The sequence below is a fragment of the Hyperolius riggenbachi genome, chromosome 6, assembly GCF_040937935.1.
Source record: "Hyperolius riggenbachi isolate aHypRig1 chromosome 6, aHypRig1.pri, whole genome shotgun sequence".
NCBI classification, from domain to species: Eukaryota; Metazoa; Chordata; class Amphibia; order Anura; family Hyperoliidae; genus Hyperolius; species Hyperolius riggenbachi.
This window is the reverse complement of record NC_090651.1, coordinates 177805421-177826625: the sequence shown is the minus strand read 5'-3', so window position 1 is coordinate 177826625 and position 21205 is coordinate 177805421. Positions and strand designations below refer to the sequence as shown.

Sequence of the window (21205 nt, the reverse complement as noted above, 5' to 3'; positions counted from 1 at the left end):
TGTGTGTACCCTCGAATAGGGGAGCCTCATATGGTTAAACAATACTCCAAACAACCACAAACTACCATCAAGTCTTCATATCACACTATACTTTATTGGAATAGCAATACAAAACCCCCCAATATCCCCCATAAAACCGTGAGCCTACAGTGATTCCCAGCCTAAACATACACAGCCGGCTGTGTCAAACATGCCACTCAATCATCCTGTGTCCACACACACCAATGTCTTTATACTCTCGGGAGTGTCTCTCCTGTTAGCTCAGACTAATGGTATAAGGTGTGTCCATACAGGAATTCTTTGGTCCAGATTGCTTAGCTGCCAGTATAGGTTCTTATCCTGATAACCACAGCTCCAAGGAAATGCTCCACTTCTACTGTATAGTTAGTCAGGCAGTTCTTATAGTATTGCAAGGTATTAGGCTGCGGGGGGAGCGGGTAACTAGCATGCGGTATAAATAGCGGTGCCCGGAGGGCTCTCACCACCTCCTAAGGACAGTCTTCCGCTGTTAGGTCCTCGTGATGACCAGGTGTTCCTGCTGCCCGCTGTCTCCTCTCATACCCGCTCAAGCTGTATTGCCGCTGGCGCTCCACGCCATCCAGTTCCAATCACGGAGAAGCCTGTGACGTCACCTGCGGCTCACTTCCGTTACCAGTATTTTACATTTATTGGAGGAGCCCCTCCTTTCCTTTCATATTGCCAGGACAGGATCCGGCAGACTGGTGGAGTAGAAGGTGTCCGGCAAAGGAGGAATTGCTAATGGCTGCCACCTGTATAACCTTAGTAATGAAAAGAGAAGGCTGAAAAGCATGAACTGAAATGCTCATAGGCTTGAAGGAGTGTTTATCTATGTATGTGTCAGAGTGGTGCAACAAAATATTTTGAATTAAAAAAATGTTTGGTTTAGGTCCGCTTTAACAAAGTTACTCCCATCTCTGTTTGCAACTTTGTCAAATTTAGTTACAAGGTAATTCCTTTCACCTTTACACAAATGCCTCAAATGGGCATATTGTAGATTGTTTTTTCATTTTGTTGGCTCTTCATTCTAAAGTGGCTTGTAACTCTGGGACACACTGGATCAAAAAAAAAAAAAAAAAAACAATAAAGGAAATCTTAGGGGGTCATATTGCCAATTCAATCTTTGAGCCTGTGGAACTGCCAGCTAAGCAAATTCCTTCTGCTGAGGAATCCACTAAGTAAGCCACAGCCTTTAGGTGCATACACACATCAGACTATAGTCTTTGGAAAATGAAAGATCACAGACCAATCTTACCACCCTTCATGTAGTATGAGAGCCATACTCTACACAGTCTTTTCTATGGAGCTTAACTCCACATCAGAAAAAAATCTTTGCAAGATGCTGCACACACAGATGCTGTACAGACACAAAAGATCAGTATCTGCAAAAGATCTGTTCCTGCCAAAAATCCATTCCTGCAAATTGCAATGATAGTCTATGAGATCTGCAGATCATCATACACACGATTTAACTGACATTCATCTGCAGATCAAGCAATCATCCGCAGATCTGAAAATCCATCCTGGTGGATCTGATCTGCAGATGAATGTCAGTTAAATCATGTGTGTATGATGATCTGCAGATCTCATAGATGCTTCTATCACGCTTGACAGATACTAATTCAGGACTGGGTGCAGAGTGCACTGCGTGCTCCATAAAATGCTTTTTCTCCTCCCCTTCCCTCATCATGTTTCAATGGGATAACTTCATACAGAATCTACAACAACATAGAGAAACGACCCCTTCGGGTCCGTTGACTGATAGGGACATTCTGTATAGCTTCAATCGTTTACAGCGTTTGCTGGAAGCAAAATCCAGGAAATACTGGGAGTTAAAATATACTGACAGGTATCTTGATGAAAAAATAAGTCCTTATAACATGAGAATACAACTTTTTCCACATTCGCGCCACATTACCGAGGATTTTAAGAGGAGATGAGAAGGTAATTTTGAGAATTGTTCACAAATAGCCTTACAAATGAATAAGGAACTATATCAAGCTGATCTCATATCCCTTGATAAACAAATTGAAGCTATAAATTCTAGGTTAGAATCCCACAAAGACAAGTCGGTGTCTTTGTCTCGTAATGAGGTTTTGACTAAACACATGCACAAATATAATGTGGAAATTATTGACAAAAAAGAATCACGTTTTGAACGTGACAGACTTGCATATAGAATGGGACAGGCCTATCAATGGGACAAAAAAGTGCCAAATAGACCTCGCCCCAAGCCACAGAATCCAAAAGACACACCCCATACAGGGGAGATCCCCGACTCCCTGTCTGACGCTATCACGAGTGAAGATGAGGCACCCACAGGGACCCAAAATCCCTCACTACCTTCACCAAATGTAGAGCCAACACCCCAAAGAAGTCACCCCCCTAATGTATCGGTCAAAAGAAAGGAGATGACCTCACCCCCCACAGTCCCAGATGTTTCCACTGCACATAGTGATTCTGCTATTTTTTTAGACAATACTCCCAAAACAAAGGGAAGAGAAAAAGAAAAAGGAGAAAAAGACAAAAAAAAACAAAAGGCACCAACTCCAACAAACAAACACCTATCTCACCCCATCACTTGAATCCCCCTCCCAAAAAAATGAACTTGGAGCATTACCTCCAAACGAAAAAATAAATGAGGATATTAACACAGTCATTAACTTGAGTTCTACACCTTTAACACAGGACCAAATCTCAGTTTTGACGTTGGGTCTCAACTTTTACCTTTCACAAAACATTGATACGTTTGAGTGTGCAAAGGATCTTAATCTGTTTGCACGCAAAGTTATCCTAAAATTGCAACACATGAAAAAAGATGAAGCACCTCTGGGAGGTGCAATCAAAGACTGGTCCGATTTCTCTAAACAAGATTATAAGGCTCTTCGTGACTTACAAGCATTATGGGAGGAGGGATATGTTCCAGATCAGCAGTTGGTCGATCAGTCTAGTGAACTTGGTGAAGAAAAGGTAGAATTCAAAAATAAATCACGATACTTCCCACCCCTCTCAATGAATCCACGTGTGAGCGTCTTTGTGGAAATGGTTTTAAAAGACCTGGATAGCATCCAGGCTAAATATACACCTGATAACCTTTCAGCTGCGCAGAAGAGGGCCCTTGTTCAGTTATCTGAAATGTCCATGCTCACGATAAAGCCCTCCGATAAGGGGGGTAATGTCGTGGTCATGGACAACGACCAATATGAATCCATGTGTTTAAAAATATTGAACAATAGGGAATGGTACTCGAGGGCCTCGGCGCTCGACCAGGGCATACTTTTTGGCATTATTGATTGGGCCCTAAGTAATGGCATTATTTCGAATGCGGTTTCTGTTTTTCTAAAGGTTTCCTATCCCCAAGTACCCACTTTTTATGCCCTACCCAAAACTCACAAATCTTTTTCCTCCCCCCCCCAGGCAGACCAATTATATCTGCCTCTGGTTCATTAACTGAAAACATCAGCAAATATATTGATTTCCATCTACAAAAACATGTACAATCATTACCTTCATACGTCCAGGATACGATGCATGTTCTGCGCATCCTGGATGGTTTACACGTGCGCCCTGGCACTTTTTTGGTGGCACTGGACGTCGAGGCCCTATACTCCAGTATTCCACATGCTGGAGGAATACGGGCAGTTGTAAAATATCTAGATACTCTGCCAGTTACAGATTCTGACCACTCTCTCTTTTTGTTGGAACTCCTCGAGTTCCTATTGACACACAATCATTTTCTGTTTGGCTCCTCCCACTACCTCCAGGTGCAGGGCACGGCGATGGGGACCACCTGTGCCCCATCGTATGCCAATCTGTACTTGGGGGCGTGGGAGGCAGACATTTTTTCCAATGACGATTGGGTCGAGTACCTGTGCCATGTGGATGCATGGCACAGGTACATTGACGACATTCTGATGCTGTGGACGGGAGATGAATCCCTTCTGATGGAGTTTATCGATGTCCTCAACAAAAATTCTTTAAATTTGAAACTGACGTGTAGCTATGATCTGAAATCCCTTCCCTTTTTGGATTTGTTAATATAGAGGTTGGGGAAAATGGGGACCTCAACACAAGGATGTATAGAAAACCCACAGCTTCAAACACTGTTCTGCAAGCAAACAGTTTCCATCCGCAGCATTTAATACGCAGTATCCCTACAGGACAATACCTGAGAGCGAGACGTAATTGCTCAACTCTACAGGATTTTCAACAAGAGGCTGAAGCTCTACATAATAGATTTCAGGCAAGAGGTTACTCTAAAACAAACACTTGTAAGGCATATAATAGAGCACTCGCGTCGGATCGAGAGACTCTAATCCATTCACGTTCTAAAAAGGGTAGATCTAGAGCAGCCTTGGATGTGGTCCCCATGATTACCACCTATAACAAACAGCAGGGACAGCTCCACAAAATCCTTTCTAAACATTGGCACCTTCTGACAGATGACTGTAGAATTCGCCAATGCGTTCCACCTGAACCTAAAATAATCTTTAGGAGAGCACCAACTATATCCAACAGATTGGTGAGAAGTCACTATCGCGGTAATAACCGCCTAGACCCATGTAAAGTTAAGGGAGTATATAGATGCGGATCGTGCAATCAATGCCCATTTATAACAGTGGAACGATCAGTCACCTTCCCACATATAAACAGAACAGTCCATATTAAACATTTTGTAAATTGTGAGAGCGAAGGGGTCATTTATGTGCTTAAATGCACATGTGACGCCTTCTACATAGGAAAAACTACATGTAACTTCCGGAGAAGAATTTCCGAACATACACAGGACATTGAGGGTCACAACTTATGTTCGCCTGTGGCAAGACATATAGTTGCATGCAAGGCAAACCCACACAACAAAGTTTCTTTCAGTGCGATAGACTGCATACACCCCAATCCTAGGGGGGGCAATTTAGATAAATTGCTGATGCAACGTGAGTGCCGCTGGATCTATGAACTTAAAGCCACTATCTCGCCCGACTTAAATGATGAATTGAAGTATTCACCTTTTTTGTAACATGATGAGGCTTCCCCTGTTACCATCTCCCCTCCCCTTCCCCATCCCCCCTTCCCTCCCCCCCTTCCCCTCCCTCTCCCCCCTTCCTTTCCATCCCCCTACATGTTGCTTTCCGGGTGGGCAGCTGGGCCCCCCGCGACTGTTTCCAACCCTTCAATAAGGGACGCCATAGGCATTACACCCTATTGATATTGGTGTATGCCTTTCTATATATAGAAATTTCTCTTTATTAATATCCATGTGACTTAATACTACGGATACATGTGTTGTGATCTATGATGTGGTTGTTGGTGTTGCACCACATATACGTAAACCTTAGCAAACTATTGTGATACTTAGTATCTCTTTCAAACTTTTTAAGCAGTGTTTCGCCTTAAAGGACTTACGAGGCCAAATATCAAAATTTTGGTCATTACCTGTTTCATATTAGAATCCATAGATGATTTCCTCGGCTCCCTCTGTCCCATTCCACCTCAAATGTATTTATTACATGTCCCCCAGGCTGCGACCCGACCCCACAGCACGGGTCGTGTCGTATGCCACAATCAAGATGGCCGCCGCCAAGATCCGCGCCTGCGCAGTACGCATGGCGGAGAGTGCGGCTGCGCAGCTCTCCGCCCTCGCCCAGCCACGTACTCGATGTCAGCATAATCGATGTGAGCGCGCCCGCTGCCACGCTAGGAGGACGCTGACATCGAGTACGCGGCTGGGCGAGGGCGGAGAGCTGCGCAGCCGCACTCTCCGCCATGCGTAGTGCGCAGGCGCGGATCTTGGCGGCGGCCATCTTGATTGTGGCATACGAGACGACCCGTGCTGTGGGGTCGGGTCGCAGCCTGGGGGACATGTAATAAATACATTTGAGGCGGAATGGGACAGAGGGAGCGGAGGAAATCATCTATGGATTCTAATATGAAACAGGTAATGACCAAAATTTCGATATTTGGCCTCGTAAGTCCTTTAAGCTTGGCTGTGTGGCTATGCTCTCCGTTGGGCCTGCGCATATAGAGACTTGTTGTCCCTTCCCCTTTTCCTCTTTTTCCTCCAATCCCCATCTCAGGTCTCTTTGCGCGGTGCTTTGATGGGAGCGGCTAAACAGGGGCACCGACAAAGGGGGCGGTGCTAGGGGATGTGGCTTGCGCCCTGGCACCTGCCCCCTGCCTCTTATTGTCGGCGCTCACTGAATGCGGAGGTCTGGGTCGCGCTTTGGGCATGCGCCGCCGACGCCATTTCCGCTATTGGTCCAAGCTACGTGGAGCGCAGAGACCGCGCCCCTTGGTGGAGCGCGGCAGACGCACTCCCGCGACTGCACCCACAGGCAGCTTTTGCACGGCTAGGCGCCCTGAAGAGCAGGGTATCCCGGCGAAACCGGTCGGCTCATATTCCATCTCCACCGCTCCTACATCATCTAGCTTTGCTGGTCCTTATACCGCTGGTTCTCCCCCAGGATCTGGATCTTTTGCCGTCACAGTATCAATGAGGAAATCTCTACACAAGTACAGGCCTGTACCAACGCTGTGGTAGCTATACAATCTTACTATATCCATACACTGTGGGACTGTGCCATCCTTGGATCCATAAAGATGTTGCGATTGGGCATCTGTACTGAGTGGATCTACTGATGTGGTAGCTATATAACTTTACTATATCCATGCATGGTGGGACTGTGCTGTGTTGGATCCATGTAGATGTTGCGATTGGGCATCTGTATTGTATGGATTTATCGCTGTACAAGTTTGCTGTTTGCGGGGTGGATGCTGCAAGTGGGCATCACCGCAATACAGACCAAGTAACATTTACTGGGTAAACTGTTACCAACACCTCTTAAACCGTTTAAAACCTTGCGGATACGGTGTATACCTGACTACATGTCCCTGCATTCCATTGTGGAGGCTATCATCAGTACTTTGTATATGAACACTGAGAACCAACTTGGGCCCAATTAATCACTTGAGGACCTAGGGCTTTACCCCCCTTAAGGACCGGCCACTTTTTTTCCATTCAGACCACTGCAGCTTTCACGGTTTATTGCTCGCTCATACAACCTACCACCTAAATGAATTTTGGCTCCTTTTCTTGTCACTAATAAAGCATTCTTTTGGTGCTATTTGATTGCTCCTGCGATTTTTACTTTTTATTATATTCATCAAAAAAGACATGAATTTTGGCAAAAAAAATGATTTTTTTAACTTTCTGTGCTGACATCTTTCAAATAAAGTAAAATTTCTGTATACATGCAGCGCAAAAAATGTGGACAAACATGTTTTTGATAAAAAAAAACCCATTCAGTGTATATTTATTGGTTTGGGTAAAAGTTATAGCGTTTACAAACTATGGTGCAAAAAGTGAATTTTCCAATTTTCAAGCATCTATGACTTTTCTGACCACCTGACATGTTTCATGAGGAGCTAGAATTCCAGGATAGCATAAATACCCCCCAAATGACCCCATTTTGGAAAGAAGACATCCCAAAGTATTCACTGAGAGGCATAGTGAGTTCATAGAGGCTATTAATTTTTGTCACAAGTAAGCGGAAAATGACACTTTGTGACAAAAAACAAACAAACAAAAGTTTCCATTTCTTCTAACTTGCGACAAAAAAAAATGAAATCTGCCACGGACTCACCATGCCCCTCTCTGAATACCTTGAAGTGTCTACCTTCTAAAATGGGGTCATTTGTGGGGTGTGTTTACTGTCCTCGCATTTTGGGGGGTGCTAATTTGTAAGCACCCCTGTAAAGCCTAAAGGTGCTCATTGTACATTGGGCCCCTTAGCGCAGTTAGGCTGCAAAAAAGTGCCACACATGTAGTATTGCCGTACTCAGGAAAAGTAGTATGTTGTGTTTTGGGGTGTATTTTTACACACACCCAAGCTGGGTGGGAGAAATACCTCTGTAAATGACAATCTTTTGATTTTTTTTTACACACAATTGTCCATTTACAGAGTTATTTCTCCCACCCAGCATGGGTATGTGTAAAAATACACCCCAAAACACATTGTACTACTTCTCCCGAGTCTGGCGATACCACATGTGTGGCACTTTTTTGCACCCTAACTGCGCTAAGGGGCCCAAAGTCCAATGAGTACCTTTAGGATTTCACAGGTCATTTTGAGAAATTTCGTTTCAAGACTACTCCTCACGGTTTAGGGCCCCTAAAATGCCAGGACAGTATAGGAACCCCACAAATGACCCCATTTTAGAAAGAAGACACCCCAAGGTATTCCGTTAGTAGTACGGTGAGTTCATAGAAGATTTTATTTTTTGTCACAAGTTAGCGGAAAATGACACTTTGTGAAAAAAAAAAAACAATAAAAATCAATTTCCGCTAACTTGTGACAAAAAATAAAATCTTCTATGAACTCGCCGTACTACTAACAGAATACCTTGGGGTGTCTTCTTTCTAAAATGGAGTCATTTGTGGGGTTCCTATACTGTCCTGGCGTTTTAGGGGCCCTAAACCGTGAGGAGTAGTCTTGAAACAAAATTTCTCAAAATGACCTGTGAAATCCTAAAGGTACTCATTGGACTTTGGGCCCCTTAGCGCAGTTAGGGTGCAAAAAAGTGCCACACATGTGGTATCGCCGTACTCGGGAGAAGTAGTACAATGTGTTTTGGGGTGTATTTTTACACATACCCATGCTGGGTGGGAGAAATAACTCTGTAAATGGACAATTGTGTGTAAAAAAATCAAAAGATTGTCATTTACAGAGGTATTTCTCCCACCCAGCATGGGTATGTGTAAAAATACACCCCAAAACACATTATACTACTTCTCCCGAGTACGGCGATACCACATGTGTGGCACTTTTTTGCACCCTAACTGCGCTAAGAGGCCCAAAGTCCAATGAGTACCTTTAGGATTTCGCAGGTCATTTTGCGACATTGTTGGTTTCAAGACTACTCCTCACGGTTTAGGGCCCCTAAAATGCCAGGGCAGTATAGGAACCCCACTAATGACCCCATTTTAGAAAGAAGACACCCCAAGGTATTCCGTTAGGAGTATGGTGAGTTCATAGAAGTTTTTATTTTTTTGTCACAAGTTAGCGGAAATTGATTTTAATTGTTTTTTTTCACAAAGTGTCATTTTCCGCTAACTTGTGACAAAAAATAAAATCTTCTATGAACTCACCATACTCCTAACGGAATACCTTTGGGTGTCTTCTTTCTAGAATGGGGTCATTTGTGGGGTTCCTATACTGCCCTGGCATTTTAGGGGCCCTAAACCGTGAGGAGTAGTCTTGAAACCAACAATGTCGCAAAATGACCTGCGAAATCCTAAAGGTACTCATTGGACTTTGGGTCCCTTAGCGCACTTAGAGTGTAAAAAAGTGCCACATATGTGGTACCGCCGTACTCAGGAGAAGTAGTATGTGTTTTGGGGTGTATTTTTACACATACCCATGCTGGGTGGGAGAAATATCTCTGTAAATGACAATTGTTTGATTTTTTTTACACACAATTGTCCATTTACAGAGAGATTTCTCCCACCCAGCATGGGTATGTGTAAAAATACACCCCAAAACACATTATACTACTTCTCCTGAGTACGGCGATACCACATGTGTGACACTTTTTTGCAGCCTAGGTGCGCTAAGGGGCCCAACGTCCTAATCACAGGTCATTTTGAGGCATTTGTTTTCTAGACTACTCCTCACGGTTTAGGGCCCCTAAAATGCCAGGGCAGTATAGGAACCCCACTAATGACCCCATTTTAGAAAGAAGACACCCCAAGGTATTCCGTTAGGTGTATGGCGAGTTCATAGAAGATTTTATTTTTTGTCACAAGTTAGTGAAAAATGACACTTTGTGAAAAAAAAAAAAATCAATTTCCGCTAACTTGACAAAAAATAAAATCTTCTATGAACTCGTCATACACCTAACAGAATACATTGGGGTGTCTTTTTCTAAAATGGGGTCAGTTTGTGGGGTTCCTATACCGCCCTGGCATTTTACGGGCCCAAAACCGTAAGTAGTCTGGAAACCAAATGTCTCAAAATGACTGTTCAGGGGTATAAGCATCTGAAAATTTTGATGACAGGTGGTCTATGAGGGGGCGAATTTTGTGGAACCGGACATAAGCAGGGTGGCCTTTTAGATGACAGGTTGTATTGGGCCTGATCTGATGGATAGGAGTGCTAGGGGGTGACAGGAGGTGATTGATGGGTGTCTCAGGGGGTGGTTAGAGGGGAAAATAGATGCAATCAATGCACTGGGGAGGTGATCGGAAGGGGGTCTGAGGGGGATCTGAGGGTTTGGCCAAGTGATCAGGAGCCCACACGGGGCAAATTAGGGCCTGATCTGATGGGTAGGTGTGCTAGGGGGTGACAGGAGGTGATTGATGGGTGTCTCAAGGTGTGATTAGAGGGGGGGATAGATGCAAGCAATGCACTGGCGAGGTGATCAGGGCTGGGGCATGAGGGCATTCTGAAGGTGTGGGCGGGTGATTGAGTGCCCTAGGGGCAGATAGGGGTCTAATCTGATAGGTAGCAGTGACAGGGGGTGATTGATGGGTAATTAGTGGGTGTTTAGGGTAGAGAACAGATATAAACACTGCACTTGGGAGGTGATCTGACGTCGGATCTGCGGGCGAACTATTGGTGTGGGTGGGTGATCAGATTGCCCACAAGGGGCAGGTTAGGGGCTGATTGATGAGTGGCAGTGACAGGGGGTGATTGATGGATGGCAGTGACAGGGGGTGATTGATGGGTGATCAGTGGTTTATTACAGGGAAGGACAGATGTAAATAATGCCCTGGCGAATTGATAAGGGGGGGTCTGAGGGCAATCTGAGCGTGTAGGCGGGTGATTGGGTGCCGGCAAGGGGCAGATTAGGGTCTGATCTGATGGGTAACAGTGACAGGTGGTGATAGGGGGTGATTGATGGGTAATTAGTGGGTGTTTAGAGGAGACAATAGATGTAAACGCTGCGCTTGGGTGGTGATCTGATGTCGGATCTGCGGGCGATCTATTGGTGTGGGTGGGTGATCAGATTGACCGCAAGGGGCAGGTTAGGGGCTGATTGATGGGTGGCAGTGACAGGGGGTGATTGATGGGTGATTGACAGGTGATTGACAGGTGATCAGTGGGTTATTACAGGGAAGGACAGATGTAAATAATGCCCTGGCGAATTGATAAGGGGGGGTCTGAGGGCAATCTGAGCGTGTAGGCGGGTGATTGGGTGCCCGCAAGGGGCAGATTAGGGTCTGATCTGATGAGTAACAGTGACAGGTGGTGATAGGGGGTGATTGATGGGTGATTGATGGGTAATTAGTGGGTGTTTAGAGGAGAGAATAGATGTAAACACTGCGCTTGGGTGGTGATCTGATGTCGGATCTGCGGGCGATCTATCGGTGTGGGTGGGTGATCAGATTGCCCGCAAGGGGCAGGTTAGAGGCTGATTGATGGGTGGCAGTGACAGGGGGTGATTGACAGGTGATCAGGGGGAATAGATGCATACAGTACACAGGGGGTGGGGGGGTCTGGGGAGAATCTGAGGGGTGGGGGGGTGATCAGGAGGGGGCAGTGGGCAGGGGGGGAGATAAAAAAAAAAATAGCGTTGACAGATAGTGACAGGGAGTGATTGATGGGTGATTAGGGGGGTGATTGGGTGCAAACAGGGGTCTGGGGGGTGGGCAGGGGGGGGTCTGAGGGGTGCTGTGGGCGATCTGGGGCAGGGGGGGGAGAAATCAGTGTGCTTGGGTGCAGACTAGGGTGGCTGCAGCCTGCCCTGGTAGTCCCTCGGACACTGGGACCACCAGAACAGGAGGCAGCCTGTATAATACACTTTGTAAACATTACAAAGTGTATTATACACTTTGTATGCAGCGATCGCGGTGTTAACATCCCGCCGGCGCTTCCGTATGGCCGGCGGGATGTTGCGGCGGGTAAGCGGTGACAGGCGCCGGCGGAGGATCGCGTCACGGATGACGCGATCGCTCCGCCCATGCCCCTACATGGACCGCCGCCTTTGGGCATGAGCTGGTCCTTGCGGGGTCCACTTCCCGGCCGCCTCTGTGCGTTAGGCGGTCGGGAAGTGGTTAAAATAAAAAATATAACAGGCCAATATATGGACACAGCTACTTGGATTATTAATCTAGCTTTCCTATATGATGGTTTTTGATACTAATAGTTAATATTACAGCAACTGGATAAGGAGCGGTGTTACCTAGCAGACCGTGCTTTAATAACTGCCCTACATTATGGGGTCTCTTTTTATGTGTTTCTATCTTAAATTTTAATGTGTTAAATAAAAACGTTATATTTTTTATAAAGTTCATGACTCATTGAGTGCTTTGATTTGCAGACTCTCGTCTGCAAATTCTCCACAGTTCTTAGGGAATGCCAAGCAGATTTGGCAGAATATTGGGCAGTTAACAGGGCACAGCCAGCCAACAGGTTTGTTGGAATGCTGCCCCTGTGCTTAGGGGCTCTTTTCGTGCTTCCTTATCCGACAGAACAAAACCGCCCTACAAGAATACTATGAAAAAGCATCCAAGGAATCTCAACTATTGCTTATGGCTAATCCTACTGATGCTAATTACACAAACTTGCAAATGGCACGTAGACAACTGGAACTAGTATTATTAGAAAGAACAAACGTAAGGATATTATTCCTCAGAGACACAGAGTTCGTGAAACAAATGTAGCAATATGCTGACATACGCACTGAGGTCCTGATCAGAACAACTAGCTATCCCTAGCATAGTTTTGCCCTCTGGTGCAGTATGTCGCACTTCTGCAGAAATTGCAGAGGCTGTCACATGCTTTTACTCAGATCGATATTCTACTAGGCTCAGGAGCGTAGAAAGACTAAATGAGGACTTTCTGGGGAACCTGGAGCTGTCAAAGCTAGCATCTGATGCGGTTAAGGACCTTGATGCTCCAATGACAGTCGCTGAAATCAACAAAGCTATTGCTTCATTTAAACACAAAGCACCTGGTCCAGATGGCATTCTGAATGATTGGTATGCAAAAAATGTACCTCTAGTGGTTCCCAACCTACTCTCCCTATTTCAGCATTCTCTCCCTGAGTCTATGTATGAAGCCCTCATAACCCTGATACTTAAGCCTAACAAAGATCCAATTATGTGCGATTCATATCGTTCAATATATCTTATAAATACAGACACTAAGATCCTCACTAAAATCTTAGCTACTAGACTCAACAATTTTATAACCAGTATATTACACCCAGATCAGACTGGGTTCATACCTGGATGATCAACCAGACTCAATATAAAATGATTATTCTCAAACCTGCAATTTCCACAGGAGCGTTTCTAGGGTCCTTGGAGATCGGGGGGCACCTGTGGGCACCAGGCGGGGAGTTATATGCGGCGCGTGCAGCGGCAAAAAATGGGCGTGGCCATGCGGTGAGTGGGCGTGGCCATGGGTGGGGCCAAATGTACATGAACTTAGCAGCGGTGTAAGCTACAGATAACGGGCCTGCCCATCGAAATATTGGATGGAGCCCCCTGTCCTTTATTTGGATAATTTACAATCAGTATAGGCATAGATCAAAGATGTATACGCACATACAATTTTGATTGGTCAATTACTGACCCCCAATTTTACCACCCCCGTGCAGTAAGTGGGCCAACAGACAATGAATTTTATGAACAGAGCTAAAATTGGCTAATCAAAATTGTATGTGTGTACCAGGCTTTACAGCTAATACTGTACATACTGAAAGTAGCAGGGATCAGCATACAATATAGCTGGTTTACAATCAGTAAAGGCACAGAGTAACACCTTACACTGTACACACTGGAGGTAAATCAGCACACAGTGCAGCAACTAGAGAACAGCGTATACTGCACATACTGTAGGCAGCAGAATTCAGCACACTGCAGCTAGCGTGCCAAAAATATGAGGATCACGTTGTGCGGCGTGCTTATCGTGCCGCACCGAAAAATGGGTGGGCCATGGACCAGAATATAGGTGTGGTAACGGCCGGGTGGAAACAAATTTACATGAACCTAGCAATGGTGGGACATTAGATTATGACAATGGTGGCGAACCTTTTGGAGGCCGAGTGCCCAAACTGCAACCCAAAAGTCACTTATCTATCGCAAAGTGGCAACCGCAATTTAAACTAAATACTATACAAACGTTTTACCTCATACATGAACATTATGGAAAATCTAAGTTGAAAATAAACTGTGAAGATAAACAATTTCATCCATCCTACTCCTGAAAAATGTATTCAATTTTTTAGAACCTCCCAGTTTTATTTTCTGTTTTAAAAAGCTAAAAAAGTAGGTTTAATGCTATTGTCTCATATGATAAGGATTCAGCTTTTCCCATATTCTCGCAGTTAGCAATCATGTGACCCCCAACAAGACAAATTCAGCAATCATGAGGCCCCCAACAAATCATGAGGCCCCCAACAAGAAATTCAGCAATCATGAGGCCCCCAACAAATCATGAGGCCCCCAACAAGACAAATTCAGCAATCTTGAGGCCCCCAACAAATCATAAGGCTCCCAACAAGACAAATTCAGCAGTCATGAGGCACATAAATAGACAGCATTTCACATAAATAGGCAGAATCCCCCCTTAATATGGTAGCCCCCAGGTTAGGTAGTGAGTGACAGGGACCCCCAGGTTAGCTAGTGAGTGACAGGCGCCTCCAGTTAGGTAGTGAGTGACAGGGAGCCCCTTCAGGCAGTGAGAGTGCCAGGGAGCCTCTTCCGGCAGTGAGTGAGTGCCAGGGAGCCCCTTCAGGCAGCGAGTGAGTGCCAGGGAGCCCCTTCAGGCAGCGAGTGAGTGCCAGGGAGCCCCTTGAGGCAGTGAGTGAGTGCCAGGGAGCCCCTTCAGGCAGTGAGTGAGTGCCAGGGAGCACCTTCAGGCAGTGAGTGAGTGCCAGGGAGGCCCTTCAGGCAGTGAGTGAGTGCCAGGGAGCACCTTCAGGCAGTGAGTGAGTGAGTGAGTGACAGGGAGGACCTTTAGGTAGTGAGTGAGTGACAGGGAGGACCTTTAGGTAGTGAGTGAGTGCCAGTGAGCCCCTTTAGGGAGTGAGTGAGTGACAGGGAGGACCTTTAGGGAGTGAGTGAGTGAGTGACAGGGAGGCCCTTTAGGGAGTGAATGAGTGAGTGACAGGCAGGCCCTTTAGGGAGTGAGTGACAGGAAGGGCCTTTAGGGAGTGAGTGACAGGGAGGCCCTTTAGGGAGTCAGTGAGTGCCAGGGGGAGCCCCTTTAGGGAGTAAGTGCCAGGGAGCCCCTTTAGGGAGTGAGTGAGTGCCAGGGAGCCCCTTTAGGGAGTGAGTGCCAGGGAGCCCCTTTAGGGAGTGAGTGAGTGCCAGGGAGCCCCCTTAGGGAGTGAGTGCCAGGGAACCCCCTTAGGGAGTGAGTGAGTGCCAGGGGGAGCCCCTTTAGGGAGTGAGTGAGTGCCAGGGGGAGCCCCTTTAGGGAGTGAGTGCCAGGGGGAGCCCCTTTAGGGAGTGAGTGCCAGGGAGCCCCTTTAGGGAGTGAGTGAGTGCCAGGGAGCCCCTTTAGGGAGTGAGTGAGTGCCAGGGGGAGCCCCTTTAGGGAGTGAGTGAGTGCCAGGGAGCCCCTTTAGGGAGTGAGTGCCAGGGAGCCCCTTTAGGGGGTGAGTGCCAGGGAGCCCCTTTAGTGAGTGAGTGCCAGGGAGCCCCTTTAGGGAGTGAGTGCCAGGGAGCCCCTTTAGGGAGTGAGTGCCAGGGAGCCCCTTTAGGGAGTCCCTTTAGGGAGTGAGTGAGTGCCAGGGGAGCCCCTTTAGGAAGTGAGTGAGTGCCAGGGGAGCCCCTTTAGGAAGTGAGTGAGTGCCAGGGAGCCCCTTTAGGGAGTGAGTGCCAGGGAGCCCCTTAAGGGAGTGAGTGCCAGGTGGAGCCCCTTTAGGGAGTGAGTGCCAGGGGGAGCCCCTTTAGGGAGTGAGTGCCAGGGGGAGCCCCTTTAGGGAGTAAGTGCCAGGGGGAGCCCCTTTAGGGAGTGAGTGAGTGCCAGGGGGAGCCCCTTTAGGGAGTGAGTGAGTGAGTGCCAGGGAGCACCTTTAGGGAGTGAGTGAGTGAGTGCCAGGGAGCCCCTTTAGGGAGTGAGTGCCAGGGGGAGCCCCTTTAGGGAGTGAGTGAGTGCCAGGGGGAGCCCCTTTAGGGAGTGAGTGCCAGGGAGCCCCTTTAGGGAGTGAGTGAGTGAGTGCCAGGGAACCCCCTTAGGGAGTGAGTGAGTGCCAGGGGGAGCCCCTTTAGGGAGTGAGTGAGTGACAGGGAGGACCTTTAGGGAGTGAGTGAGTGACAGGGAGGCCCTTTAGGGAGTGAATGAGTGAGTGACAGGCAGGCCCTTTAGGGAGTGAGTGACAGGAAGGGCCTTTAGGGAGTGAGTGACAGGGAGGCCCTTTAGGGAGTCAGTGAGTGCCAGGGGGAGCCCCTTTAGGGAGTAAGTGCCAGGGAGCCCCTTTAGGGAGTGAGTGAGTGCCAGGGAGCCCCTTTAGGGAGTGAGTGCCAGGGAGCCCCTTTAGGGAGTGAGTGAGTGCCAGGGAGCCCCCTTAGGGAGTGAGTGCCAGGGAACCCCCTTAGGGAGTGAGTGAGTGCCAGGGGGAGCCCCTTTAGGGAGTGAGTGAGTGCCAGGGGGAGCCCCTTTAGGGAGTGAGTGAGTGCCAGGGGGAGCCCCTTTAGGGAGTGAGTGCCAGGGAGCCCCTTTAGGGAGTGAGTGAGTGCCAGGGAGCCCCTTTAGGGAGTGAGTGCCAGGGGGAGCCCCTTTAGGGAGTGAGTGAGTGCCAGGGAGCCCCTTTAGGGAGTGAGTGCCAGGGAGCCCCTTTAGGGGGTGAGTGCCAGGGAGCCCCTTTAGTGAGTGAGTGCCAGGGAGCCCCTTTAGGGAGTGAGTGCCAGGGAGCCCCTTTAGGGAGTCCCTTTAGGGAGTGAGTGAGTGCCAGGGGAGCCCCTTTAGGAAGTGAGTGAGTGCCAGGGGAGCCGCTTTAGGGAGTGAGTGAGTGCCAGGGAGCCCCTTTAGGGAGTGAGTGCCAGGGAGCCCCTTAAGGGAGTGAGTGCCAGGTGGAGCCCCTTTAGGGAGTGAGTGCCAGGGGGAGCCCCTTTAGGGAGTGAGTGCCAGGGGGAGGCCCTTTAGGGAGTAAGTGCCAGGGGGAGCCCCTTTAGGGAGTGAGTGAGTGCCAGGGGGAGCCCCTTTAGGGAGTGAGTGAGTGAGTGCCAGGGAGCCCCTTTAGGGAGTGAGTGAGTGCCAGGGAGCCCCTTTAGGGAGTGAGTGCCAGGGGGAGCCCCTTTAGGGAGTGAGTGAGTGCCAGGGGGAGCCCCTTTAGGGAGTGAGTGAGTGAGTGCCAGGGAGCCCCTTTAGGGAGTGAGTGAGTGCCAGGGAACCCCCTTAGGGAGTGAGTGAGTGCCAGGGGGAGCCCCTTTAGGGAGTGAGTGAGTGCCAGGGGGAGCCCCTTTAGGGAGTGAGTGAGTGCCAGGGGGAGCCCCTTTAGGGAGTGAGTGCCAGGGAGCCCCTTTAGGGAGTGAGTGAGTGCCAGGGAGCCCCTTTAGGGAGTGAGTGAGTGCCAGGGGGAGCCCCTTTAGGGAGTGAGTGAGTGCCAGGGAGCCCCTTTAGGGAGTGAGTGCCAGGGAGCCCCTTTAGGGAGTGAGTGCCAGGGAGCCCCTTTAGTGAGTGAGTGCCAGGGAGCCCCTTTAGGGAGTGAGTGCCAGAGAGCCCCTTTAGGGAGTCCCTTTAGGGAGTGAGTGAGTGCCAGGGGAGCCGCTTTAGGGAGTGAGTGAGTGCCAGGGAGCCCCTTTAGGGAGTGAGTGCCAGGGAGCCCCTTAAGGGAGTGAGTGCCAGGGGGAGCCCCTTTAGGGAGTGAGTGCCAGGGGGAGCCCCTTTAGGGAGTGAGTGCCAGGGGGAGCCCCTTTAGGGAGTGAGTGCCAGGGGGAGCCCCTTTAGGGAGTGAGTGAGTGAGTGCCAGGGAGCCCCTTTAGGGAGTGAGTGAGTGCCAGGGAGCCCCTTTAGGGAGTGAGTGCCAGGGAGCCCCTTTAGGGAGTGAGTGCCAGGGAGCCCCTTTAGGGAGTGAGTGCCAGGGAGCCCCTTTAGGGAGTGAGTGCCAGGGAGCCCCTTTAGGGAGTGAGTGCCAGGGAGCCCCTTTAGGGAGTGAGTGCCAGGGAGGCCCTTTAGGGAGTGAGTGCCAGGGAGGCCCTTTAGGGAGTGAGTGCCAGGGAGGCCCTTTAGGGAGTGAGTTAGTGCCAGGGGAGCCGCTTTAGGGAGTGAGTGAGTGCCAGGGAGCCCCTTTAGGGAGTGAGTGAGTGCCAGGGAGCCCCTTTAGGGAGTGAGTGAGTGCCAGGGAGCCCCTTTAGGGAGTGAGTGCCAGGGAGCCCCTTTAGGGAGTGAGTGAGTGCCAGGGAGCCCCTTTAGGGAGTGAGTGAGTGCCAGGGAGCCCCTATAGGGAGTGAGTGTCAGGGAGCCCCTTTAGGGAGTGAGTGAGTGCCAGGGAGCCCCTTTAGGGAGTGAGTGAGTGCCAGGGAGCCCCTTTAGGGAGTGAGTGAGTGCCAGGGAGCCCCTTTAGGGAGTGAGTGAGTGCCAGGGAGCCCCTTTAGGGAGTGAGTGAGTGCCAGGGAGCCCCTTTAGGGAGTGCCAGGGAGCCCCTTTAGGGAGTGAGTGAGTGCCAGGGAGCCCCTTTAGGGAGAGAGTGCCAGGGGGAGACCCTTTAGGGAGTGAGTGCCAGGGGGAGACCCTTTAGGGAGTGAGTGAGTGCCAGGGAGCCCCTTTAGGGAGTGAGTGAGTGCCAGGGAGCCCCTTTAGGGAGTGAGTGAGTGCCAGGGAGCCCCTTTAGGGAGTGAGTGAGTGCCAGGGAGCCCCTTTAGGGAGTGAGTGAGTGCCAGGGAGCCCCTTTAGGGAGTGAGTGCCAGGGAGCCCCTTTAGGGAGTGAGTGCCAGGGAGCCCCTTTAGGGAGTGAGTGAGTGCCAGGGAGCCCCTTTAGGGAGTGAGTGCCAGGGAGCCCCTTTAGGGAGTGAGTGAGTGCCAGGGAGCCCCTATAGGGAGTGAGTGAGTGTCAGGGAGCCCCTTTAGGGAGTGAGTGAGTGCCAGGGAGCCCCTTTAGGGAGTGAGTGAGTGCCAGGGAGCCCCTTTAGGGAGTGAGTGAGTGAGTGCCAGGGAGCCCCTTTAGGGAGTGAGTGAGTGCCAGGGAGCCCCTTTAGGGAGTGAGTGAGTGCCAGGGAGCCCCTTTAGGGAGTGAGTGAGTGCCAGGGAGCCCCTTTAGGGAGTGAGTGAGTGCCAGGGAGCCCCTTTAGGGAGTGAGTGAGTGCCAGGGAGCCCCTTTAGGGAGTGAGTGAGTGCCAGGGGGAGCCCCTTTAGGGAGTGAGTGCCAGAGAGCCCCTTTAGGGAGTGAGTGAGTGCCAGGGAGGCCCTTTAGGGAGTCAGTGAGTGCCAGGGGGAGCCCCTTTAGGGAGTGAGTGCCAGGGGGAGCCCCTTTAGGGAGTGAGTGAGTGCCAGGGAGCCCCTTTAGGGAGTGAGTGAGTGCCAGGGAGCCCCTTTAGGGAGTGAGTGAGTGCCAGGGAGGCCCTTTAGGGAGTGAGTGAGTGCCAGGGGGAGCCCTTTAGGGAGTAAGTGAGTGCCAGGGAGGCCCTTTAGGGAGTGAGTTAGTGCCAGGGGGAGCCCCTTTAGGGAGTGAGTGAGTGCCAGGGGGAGCCCCTTTAGGGAGTCAGTGAGTGCCAGGGAGGCCCTTTAGGGAGTGAGTTAGTGCCAGGGGGAGCCCCTTTAGGGAGTGAGTGCCAGGGGGAGCCCCTTTAGGGAGTGAGTGCCAGGGGAGCCCCTTTAGGGAGTGAGTGCCAGGGAGCCCCTTTAGGGAGTGAGTGAGTGCCAGGGGGAGCCCCTTTAGGGAGTCAGTGAGTGCCAGGGAGGCCCTTTAGGGAGTGAGTTAGTGCCAGGGGGAGCCCCTTTAGGGAGTGAGTGCCAGGGGGAGCCCCTTTAGGGAGTGAGTGCCAGGGGGAGCCCCTTTAGGGAGTCAGTGAGTGCCAGGGAGGCCCTTTAGGGAGTGAGTGCCAGGGGGAGCCCCTTTAGGGAGTGAGTGCCAGGGGGAGCCCCTTTAGGGAGTGAGTGCCAGGGAGCCCCTTTAGGGAGTGAGTGAGTGCCAGGGAGCCCCTTTAGGGAGTGAGTGAGTGCCAGGGAGCCCCTTTAGGGAGTGAGTGAGTGCCAGGGAGGCCCTTTAGGGAGTCAGTGGGTGCCAGAGGGAGCCCCTTTAGGGAGTGAGTGCCAGGGAGGCCCCCCCACCCACCTCCCCTTACCTTGTAGCAGACCTCAGGATCAGCGGCGACCCGACCAGTAAGAGCGGGCGCTGGACGCACCCGCTCAATATGCGGAAGTGATGTCACTTCCGCATATCAGTGCGGGCGCTGGGTCCTAGTGCCCGCACGATTGGTCGCCGGCTCGCCGCCTGATCCTGAGGTCTGAGTGACACGGCGGCGGCGGCTGGAGGGGGCCGGGCGGAGATCCGCGGCACCCCAGGATAGATTGGGGGCACGTGCCCCCCCAAAACAGGGCCAGCGACGCCCCTGAATTTCCACATAAGAATGCCGGCACAAGGGGGATTCTATCTTTAAATGTCAATAAGGCATTTGACTCCATAGAATGGCCTCGTGTGTCTGCAGTCCTAAAGCGCTTTGGCTTTGGTGAAGCTTTCCAGAGATGGTTCCAAATTTTATGACACACCTAGGGGTAAACTCAGGGTTAACTCCTTAGCATCTCTTCTATTCTCCATTGCACAAGACAGCGGTGTCCCCTATCCCCTCTTCTCTTTGCCATAGCAGTTGAATCTCTTGCTCAGGTGGTAAGAATTAGTCATAACATCAACGGTTTTAAAAGAAGGTCGAGGAGTGGGTATCCCTGTATGCTGATATGCTGGTATATTTGGCAGATCCAGGTCCTTCATTGGAAAGAGTGCTAGATATATAAGTAGCAGTAAAAAAAAAAAAAAAGTATGTGAACCCTTTGGAATTATATGGATTTCTGCATAAATTGGTCATAAAATGTGATGTCATCTTCATCTAAGTCACAACAATAGACAATCACAGTCTGCTTATACCTAATACCATACAAATAATAAACATTTTCCATGTTTACACACCATATAAAACATTCACAGTGCAGGTGGAAAAAGTATGTGAACCCCTGGATTTAATAACTGGTTGAACCTCCTGTGGAGATATATTGGGGTGCTGATGCTGTTAAGGATAATACAG

General features: G+C 49.6%; 1 protein-coding gene across 1 annotated transcript in view; it reads right to left on the bottom strand.

Annotated features, from left to right (window-relative positions):
* The window catches only part of RRP7A (ribosomal RNA processing 7 homolog A), a 73005-nt gene extending 52266 nt beyond the window's left edge, over positions 1–20739 (bottom strand). The window contains exon 1 of the mRNA XM_068240236.1: positions 20676–20739. Coding sequence (XP_068096337.1) covers positions 20676–20724 — 49 coding nt within the window. The 5' untranslated portion in view covers positions 20725–20739. The remainder of the gene's footprint in view (positions 1–20675) is intronic.
* Positions 20740–21205: the final 466 nt, after the last annotated feature.